At 45.1% G+C, this 9,380-nt stretch overlaps 1 protein-coding gene across 8 annotated transcripts in view; it reads left to right on the plus strand.

Moving 5' to 3' along the window:
• LOC109872893 (dihydropyrimidinase-related protein 3) overlaps positions 1-9,380 on the plus strand; it is a 50,089-nt gene that overhangs the window by 12,632 nt on the left and 28,077 nt on the right. For all 8 annotated transcript variants that reach the window (XM_031807977.1, XM_031807976.1, XM_031807979.1 and 5 more), the window contains exons 2-3: positions 7,749-7,837; positions 8,821-9,005. In XM_031807977.1, the coding sequence (XP_031663837.1) occupies positions 7,749-7,837; positions 8,821-9,005 (274 nt within the window). The remainder of the gene's footprint in view (positions 1-7,748; positions 7,838-8,820; positions 9,006-9,380) is intronic.

A 9,380-nucleotide genomic window follows, 5' to 3' on the forward strand; every position in this document is an offset into this window, starting at 1 on the left:
GTAGTGAGGCTATATACAGTAGCGAGGCTATAACAGTAGTGAGGCTATAACAGTAGTGAGGCTATATACAGTAGCGAGGCTATAACAGTAGTGAGGCTATAACAGTAGCGAGGCTATATACAGTAGCGAGGCTATATACAGTAGCGAGGCTATAACAGTAGCGAGGCTATATACAGTAGCGAGGCTATAACAGTAGTGAGGCTATATACAGTAGCGAGGCTATATACAGTAGCAAGGCTATATACAGTAGCGAGGCTATATACAGTAGTGAGGCTATATACAGTAGCGAGGCTATAACAGTAGCGAGGCTATATACAGTAGCGAGGCTATAACAGTAGCGAGGCTATATACAGTAGCCAGGCTATAACAGTAGCGAGGCTATATACAGTAGCGAGGTTATAACAGTAGCAAGGCTATATACAGTAGCGAGGCTATTACAGTAGCGAGGCTATAACAGTAGTGAGGCTATATACAGTAGCGAGGCTATATACAGTAGCGAGGCTATATACAGTAGTGAGGCTATAACAGTAGTGAGGCTATATACAGTAGCGAGGCTATAACAGTAGCGAGGCTATATACAGTAGCGAGGCTATATACAGTAGCGAGGCTATATACAGTAGCCAGGCTATAACAGTAGCGAGGCTATATACAGTAGCGAGGCTATAACAGTAGCGAGGCTATTACAGTAGCGAGGCTTTAACAGTAGTGAGGCTATAACAGTAGCGAGGCTATTACAGTAGCGAGGCTATAACAGTAGTGAGGCTATATACAGTAGCGAGGCTATATACAGTAGCGAGGCTATATACAGTAGCGAGGCTATATACAGTAGCGAGGCTATATACAGTAGTGAGGCTATAACAGTAGTGAGGCTATAACAGCAGCGAGGCTATAACAGTAGTGAGGCTATATACAGTAGCGAGGCTATATACAGTAGCGAGGCTATATACAGTAGCGAGGCTATAACAGTAGCGAGGCTATATACAGTAGCGAGGCTATATACAGTAGTGAGGCTATATACAGTAGCGAGGCTATATACAGTAGCAAGGCTATATACAGTAGCGAGGCTATATACAGTAGTGAGGCTATATACAGTAGCGAGGCTATAACAGTAGCGAGGCTATATACAGTAGCGAGGCTATAACAGTAGCGAGGCTATATACAGTAGCCAGGCTATAACAGTAGCGAGGCTATATACAGTAGCGAGGTTATAACAGTAGCAAGGCTATATACAGTAGCGAGGCTATTACAGTAGCGAGGCTATAACAGTAGTGAGGCTATATACAGTAGCGAGGCTATATACAGTAGCGAGGCTATATACAGTAGTGAGGCTATAACAGTAGTGAGGCTATATACAGTAGCGAGGCTATAACAGTAGCGAGGCTATATACAGTAGCGAGGCTATATACAGTAGCGAGGCTATATACAGTAGCCAGGCTATAACAGTAGCGAGGCTATATACAGTAGCGAGGCTATAACAGTAGCGAGGCTATTACAGTAGCGAGGCTTTAACAGTAGTGAGGCTATAACAGTAGCGAGGCTATTACAGTAGCGAGGCTATAACAGTAGTGAGGCTATATACAGTAGCGAGGCTATATACAGTAGCGAGGCTATATACAGTAGCGAGGCTATATACAGTAGTGAGGCTATAACAGTAGCGAGGCTATATACAGTAGCGAGGCTATATACAGTAGCGAGGCTATAACAGTAGCGAGGCTATAACAGTAGTGAGGCTATATACAGTAGTGAGGCTATATACAGTAGTGAGGCTATAACAGCAGCGAGGCTATAACAGTAGTGAGGCTATATACAGTAGCGAGGCTATATACAGTAGCGAGGCTATATACAGTAGCGAGGCTATAACAGTAGCGAGGCTATATACAGTAGCGAGGCTATATACAGTAGTGAGGCTAAAGCAGTAGCGAGGCTATATACAGTAGTGAGGCTATAACAGTAGCGAGGCTATAACAGTAGTGAGGCTATATACAGTAGTGAGGCTATATACAGTAGTGAGGCTATAACAGCAGCGAGGCTATAACAGTAGTGAGGCTATATACAGTAGCGAGGCTATATACAGTAGCGAGGCTATATACAGTAGCGAGGCTATAACAGTAGCGAGGCTATATACAGTAGCGAGGCTATAACAGTAGTGAGGCTATATACAGTAGTGAGGCTATAACAGTAGCGAGGCTATATACAGTAGCGAGGCTATAACAGTAGTGAGGCTATAACAGTAGTGAGGCTATATACAGTAGTGAGGCTATATACAGTAGTGAGGCTATAACAGTAGTGAGGCTATATACAGTAGCGAAGCTATAACAGTAGTGAGGCTATATACAGTAGCCAGGCTATAACAGTAGTGAGGCTATATACAGTAGCCAGGCTATAACAGTAGCGAGGCTATATACAGTAGAGAGGATATAAAAGTAGCGAGGCTATATACAGTAGAGAGGCTATAACAGTAGCGAGGCTATAACAGTAGCGAGGCTATATACAGTAGAGAGGATATAAAAGTAGCGAGGCTATATACAGACAACGTTTAGTCAGGCTGATTGAGGTAGTATGTACATGTAGATATGATTAAAGTAACTATGCATATATGATGAACAGAGCGTAGCAGTAGCGTAAAAGAGGGGTTGGCGGGTGGTGGGACACAATGCAGATAGCCCGGTTAGCCAATGTGCGGGAGCACTGGTTGGTCGGCCCAATTGAGATAGTATGTACATGAATGTATAGTTAAAGTGACCCTGCATATATGATAAACAGAGAGTAGCAGTAGTGTAAATGGAGGGGTTGGGGGGGGCACTCAATGCAAATAGTTTGGGTGTAATGGTCCTGTGTGTAGCTGGTGTAGAGAGTCAGGTGCAGGACAGCAGATATGAGTAATCAATGTACTTTACTCAAAAATACAAAAATACAATAATCTAAGGCAACATAGCGAGCCCACAAAAAAACGGACCGAAGTATGATGAACAATCACTCACAAACAAAACATGGGGAACAGAGGGTTAAATAATAAACAAGTAATTGGTTGAGTGAAGCCAGGTGTGTAAGACAAAGACAGAACAAATGGAAAATGAAAGGTGGATCGGCGGTGGCTAGAAGGCCGGTGACGTCGACCCGGACAATATGTTCTATCTACTAAAACTCATGAACCATATGTTCTATCTACTAAAACTCATACACCATATGTTCTATCTACTAAAACTCATACACCATATGTTCTATCTACTAAAACTCATACACCATATGTTCTATCTACTAAAACTCATACACCATATGTTCTATCTACTAAAACTCATGGACAATATGGACATAATAACTACCATAATGTAGTATACAGTGTATTCGGAAAGTATTCAGACCCCTTCACTTTTTCCACATTTTGTTACATTACATCCTTATTTTAAAATCGATTCAACTGTATTTTTATTCATCAATCTACACACAATACCCCATAATGAAGAAGCAAAAACAGGTTTTTAGATTTTTTTGCAAATTTCAAAGAAAAAAAACTGAAGTATCACTTTTGGCATTCAGGCCAAAGAGTTCAGTCTTGATTTCATCAGACCAGAGAATCTTGTTTCTCATGGTCTGAGAGTCCTTTAGTTGCCTTTTGGCAAACTCCAACCGGGCTGTCATGTGCCTTTTACTGAGAAGTGGCTTCCGTCTGGCCACTCTAGTATATAGTCCCAATTGGTGGAGTGCTGCAGAGATGGTTATCCTTCTGGAAGGTTCTCCCATCTCCACAGTGGAACTCTGGAGCTCTGTCAGAGTGACCACTGGGTTCTTGGTCACATCCCCGACGAAGGCCTGATTGCTCAGTTTCTAGGAAGAGTCTTGGTGGTTCCAAACTTCTTCCATTTAATAATGATGGCGGCCCCTGTGTTCCTGGGGAACTTCAATGCTGCATCATTTTTTGGTACCTTTCTCAAGATCTATGCCTCGATTACAATCCTTTCTCGGAGCTCTACAGACAATTCCTTCGACCTCATGGTTTGGTTTTTGCTCTGACATGCACTGTCAACTGTGGGACCTTATATAGACAGGTGTGCGCCTTTCCAAATCATATCCAATCAATTGAATTTACCACAGGTAGACCAATCAAGTTGTAGAAACATCTCAAGGATGATCAATGGAAACAGGATGCACCTGAGCTCAATTTCAAATCTCATGGTGAAGGGTCTGAATACTTATGTAAATAAGACATTTCTGTTTGACATTTTTTATACATTTGAAAACATTTCTAAAAAACAGTTTTTGCTCCTTCGTTATGGGGTGTTGTGTGTAGATTTATGATGAAAAAACATTTTAGAATAACAAAATGTGGAAATAGGGAAGGGGTCTGAATGCTTTACAAATACACTGTATGAATCCATTTAAAAAAAAGTTATTATAAATTACCAAAGTTAGGATAGATTGCCGAATATTTTCTGTTAATTACCAAAATTACTGAAGATTCCGATAACTGGTAAATTACTGGTAGCTTTGCAAACCTAGACAGGACTGAGGCTTGAGGGAAGACACTGATAGATTGTGGTGGGTGTTCAGGCACACACACTGCAGTAAGTATAGCCCAGGGACCTGGGCCTCGACCATATAGGGATCATTTTAGGAAGATAATAGACTTCCCCATGCTCTTAGGGCTGGTGTTAAGTACACTCTTCCCTTAGGTAGCCACACTAAAATTGAGAACATTCTTATGCAATACCATCTGCGGACATACTATCAATTTGAAAAATTTTCAGATACAAAACCAGATATCCCCTGAAGGTAGTGGAAGGGTCTGGATTAGGGGACTGTGTCGTGTGTAGATGATAGAGGCCATTCTGTAAGTCAACATGTACAGTATGTGCTCTCTCTCCTTCTCTCTCTTTATTGGCAAGGCAAACATATGTTAACATTGCCAAAGCAAGTGAAGTAGATAATATACAAAAGTGAAATAAACAATAAAAATGTATAGTAAACATTACACTCACTGAAGTTCCAAAAGAATAAAGACATTACAAATGTCAGATTATGTATATATACAATGTTGTAACGATGTACAAATGGTTAAAGTACAAAAGGGGAAATAAATAAGCATAAGTATGGATTGTATTTACAATGGTGTTTGTTCTTCACTGGTTGACCTTTTCTTGTGGCAACAGGTCACACTCTCTCTTTCTCTCTCTCTTGTGCTCTTTTTCTCTCTCTCTCTTGCACTCTCTCTCTCTCTCTCTCTCTCTCTCTCTCTCTCTCTCTCTCTCACCGTCTTCTCTCTCTCTCTTGCGCTCTCTCTTTCTCTCTCTCTCTCTTGCGCTCTCTCTCTGCTTTACACAGTGCTGCTCCAGGCAGGGTGGGGTCGCCTGCATGGCTCAGAAGAGAAGACTGTTGGGTCTCTCTCTGTTTCTCTGCTTAATCAGCATCAGAACCCACCCAGTCTCCGTCCCTCCCACCCACTCTCTCCCTCCCACCCGCCCTCCATCCATCACACACCCACCCTCTCTCCCTCCCACCCACTCCCTCCCTCCCTCCATCCATTTCACACACCAACCCTCTCTCCCTCCCTCCCACCCCCCCTCCATCCATCCCTCCATCCATTTCACACACCCACCCTCCCTCCCTCCCACCCACCCCCATCCATCCCTCCCACCCCACACTGCCTGGAAGACTAGCCAGTGTTTGTTGTGTGAGCAGATGCCCTGGATGCATCGCTAAGGCTACGTATATACTTCATTTAAACCAGTAGATAGGGGTGGGGTTTGTACTGACAAAGCGCCAGCAGGGCTCCACAGCCAAGACAGTAAATCACTAATCACACCACACCATGTGCTGACGAGAAACTACGGAACGCTCCCATTCTGTTTACCTTACAGAGCAGTGAACTGAACCTAGGCATTTTACACAGTGTGATAATGGGTACCTACCATTGTAACGCTCGTCGGAAGAAGTGGACCAAGGTGCAGCGTGGTACAAGTTCATGATACTTTATTTAATCTGAACACCAAACAAAACAACAAAAGACCAACGAATGTCACATTCTGAAGGCTACACAGAGCTAACAAAAACCAACATCCCACAACCTAAGTTGGCAAAACCTGCTGCCTAAATATGATTCCCAATCAGAGACAACGATAGACTAGATGGTTCCGCCCGGCAAATGCAGGGCGCTAGCACAGGACGCACTGTGCTGTGCTGGTGCACCGGAGACACAGTGTGCAGAGCCGGTGCAGGATATCCTGGGCTGTAGAGACGCATTGGAGGCCAGGAGTGCTGAGCCGGCACCATCCGTCCTGGCTGGATGCCCACTCTAGCCCGGCCGATGCGGGGCTGTGAACGAGCACTGGAGACACCGTGCACTCCACCGCATAACACGGTGCCTGACCAGTACCACGCTCCCCACGGTAAGCACGGGGAGTTGGCTCAGGTCTATAACCTGACTCCGCCAATCTCCCCGTGTGCCCCACCCCCAAAAATTGGAGGGCTGCCTCTCGTGCTTGCTTCGTTGCCGTGACTCCTGGTATCGTTGTCGTTCCTCCCTCGCTACTTCCGCCTGTTTCCAGGGTCTTGTCCCCTGCCATAACCTTCTCCCATGTCCAAGATGTCCTACACTCTCTCTTCTCCCGGGCCCAGGATCCCTGCTCTTCCTGGCCACGCTGCTTGGTCCTTTGGTGGTGGGATGTTCTGTAAAGCTCGTCGGAAGAAGTGGACCAATGTGCAGCGTGGTACAAGTTCATGATACTTTATTTAATCTGAACTCCAACCAAAACAACAAAAGAACAACGAACGTCACATTCTGACGGCTACACAGAGCTAACAAAAAACAACATCCCACAACCTAAGGTGGCAAAACCTGCTGCCTAAGTATGATTCCCAATCAGAGACAACGATAGACAGCTGTCCCTGATTGAGAACCATACCCGGCCAAAACATAGAAACACAAAACTAAGAATTATAGAACATAGAATGCCCACCCAAATCACACCCTGACCAAACCAAATAGAGACATAAAAAGGCTCTCTAAGGTCAGGGCGTGACAACCATACATATATTATTCATACAGTAAAAGGTAAAAGAGCCATTTGCCTTTGGTTGAGCTCACTCCATGTCCTGGTTTTGTTGTAGAATCTAGTGGTCTGACCGGTCCAGAGAAGAGGCCCTGCCCAGGCAATGTACTGGGACACTAACGTCAAAGTTCCAGCCCCCCCCCCTCCCCTCTCTCTCCATTCCCTGTTGCTCAGTGTTATGCCCTGTACTCTGTGAGGCGTGTCCTTAACAGGCATGCCAGCCTGCCGCTCCAGCCTCTCTGAGTGCTCCTAGCAAAGCATTACCATGGAAACGTCTTGCTAGTGGCCAAGTGGCTGTCTCTGGCGCAGCAGCTGAGTCGCTAGACGACAACGCCCTGTTTAGAGGCTACGTTATCTAGTCAATCTAGTCCAAGCTCATCTATGTGACTGCTAGGACCATCTATCTACCCAGCTGTGTGTACAATGTAGGTTACTGTGTACAGTAGTTACTGTGTAATCTGTGTGAGTGGCTATTCTCATTGGCCCTCTCTTACGTAGATGGGACAGTCAGACATTCCAAACAAATGGCTCTTGCAAGAACAAGAACACAAGAACACATCTTGAAAAAAAAGAAGCACAAAACAGAGTGTCCCCCAGAATAGCCGGAATACTGATGAGATTGCTTTGGACTTTGTAACATTCTCTCCCTCCCATCCCCACCCCTCTCTTTTTCCCTCTCGTTCTTTCGATCTCTCTCTCCAGAGCGACAGGCTTCTGGTCAAAGGCGGGAGGATCGTTAATGATGACCAGTCCTTTTATGCCGACATTTACATGGAAGATGGCGTCATTAAGTAAGAGAATGTTTGACCACCATGTCCTCCCATGCATTGATGTTGACGTTGACATTGACGTTGACGTTTTGATCATTTAGCAGACACTCTTATCCAGATCAACTTAGTCAGTGCATTCAACTAAGGTAGGCAAGACAACCACATATCACAGTAATTTCAAGTGCCAGACAGATCAAGACAGATCCAGTCAGATTCAGACAGATCCAGACAGATCCAGTCAGATCCAGTCAGAGCAAGTCAGATCCAGTCAGCCAGTCAGATCCAGACAGATCCAGTCAGATCCAGACAGATCCACAAAGATCCAAACAGATCGAGTCAGATCTAGTCAGATTCAGATAGATTGAGTCAGATCCAGACATATCCAGTCAGATCCAGTCAGAGTCTACTCCAGTTCACAGTAGTGTATAGTGTGCAGAGCCAGACAAGAGGCAAAGTGGGTGCATTCCTGCCTGCTCTTGGAAGGTCACTCTTTTTTTCCCCAATTCCTGTTCCCACTCGATCAGCCTATTAGGCTCTTTGTCCTGTGTGCTCCCATAGAGGAGCTCTGATAGGAAAAGCACCCGCAGGAAGGTTAGAGCTGCATACCAATTACACAGGCCAGGCTAGCCTAGCATCGACCACCGGCTGTCACAGGAGTACAGACGCTGCCCTTTTCCCTGTCTGTCTGTCGGTCTGTCTGTCGGTCTGTCTGTCTGTCTGTCTGTCTGTCTGTCTGTCTGTCTGTCTGTCTGTCTGTCGGTCTGTCTGCAACCCTCCAAGCTGATATTTGACATGCTCTGATGACTTTCATCTAATGTGGAAGGATTGATAGTTTCCAAATGATGCTGGGTTACCGCTAAATTTCAGTTTGATTAACTTTACTGTACACCAGTCAGCCATGAGCAAAACTACATTTCTAATGATATGATAATATATTCATTTTGGTTTCAGCATTGTGTCAAGTCAATGATACCCACTGACATGGCTCTTCTCTAAACCTCCAGGCAGATTGGAGACAACCTGATTGTCCCAGGTGGGATCAAGACCATTGAGGCCAATGGCAAGATGGTGATCCCCGGTGGCATTGACAACCACACCCACTTCCAGATGCCCTACCGGGGGACCACCACCGTGGACGACTTCTCCCAGGGCACCAAGGCTGCCCTGGCTGGGGGAACCACCATGATCGGTGAGAGAAGAGAGCGGAGCGCTGGAGAGGCCTGGAGCCCATGTCTCTCACTAGGGGGCGGTGGGTGGGGGGGTCTGAAGGTATCACAATAACAGACAGCAGGTGCCCCGTAGGAATGGTTGTTACAGTTAACTACCCACATGACATAGAAAGACTGCCATATCAATTGCATCCATAATCATTAGGGCAATTTAACATTTTAGTAGAGTAAGTCTTAGGCTGAATCGTACTGGTTTACTGTATTATCTGATCTCAGTTGAAAATGAGCTAAACAAGATTATAATCCACACTACTTGGCTGTGGCGGTGTGAGATTGTAGACAAAATACAGAGTAGATTGTGGGCAGGCAGCCATGTGGCGGCTTTATCCATTGAG

Source organism: Oncorhynchus kisutch, linkage group LG28 (assembly GCF_002021735.2).
Source record: "Oncorhynchus kisutch isolate 150728-3 linkage group LG28, Okis_V2, whole genome shotgun sequence".
Classification (NCBI taxonomy): domain Eukaryota; kingdom Metazoa; phylum Chordata; class Actinopteri; order Salmoniformes; family Salmonidae; genus Oncorhynchus; species Oncorhynchus kisutch.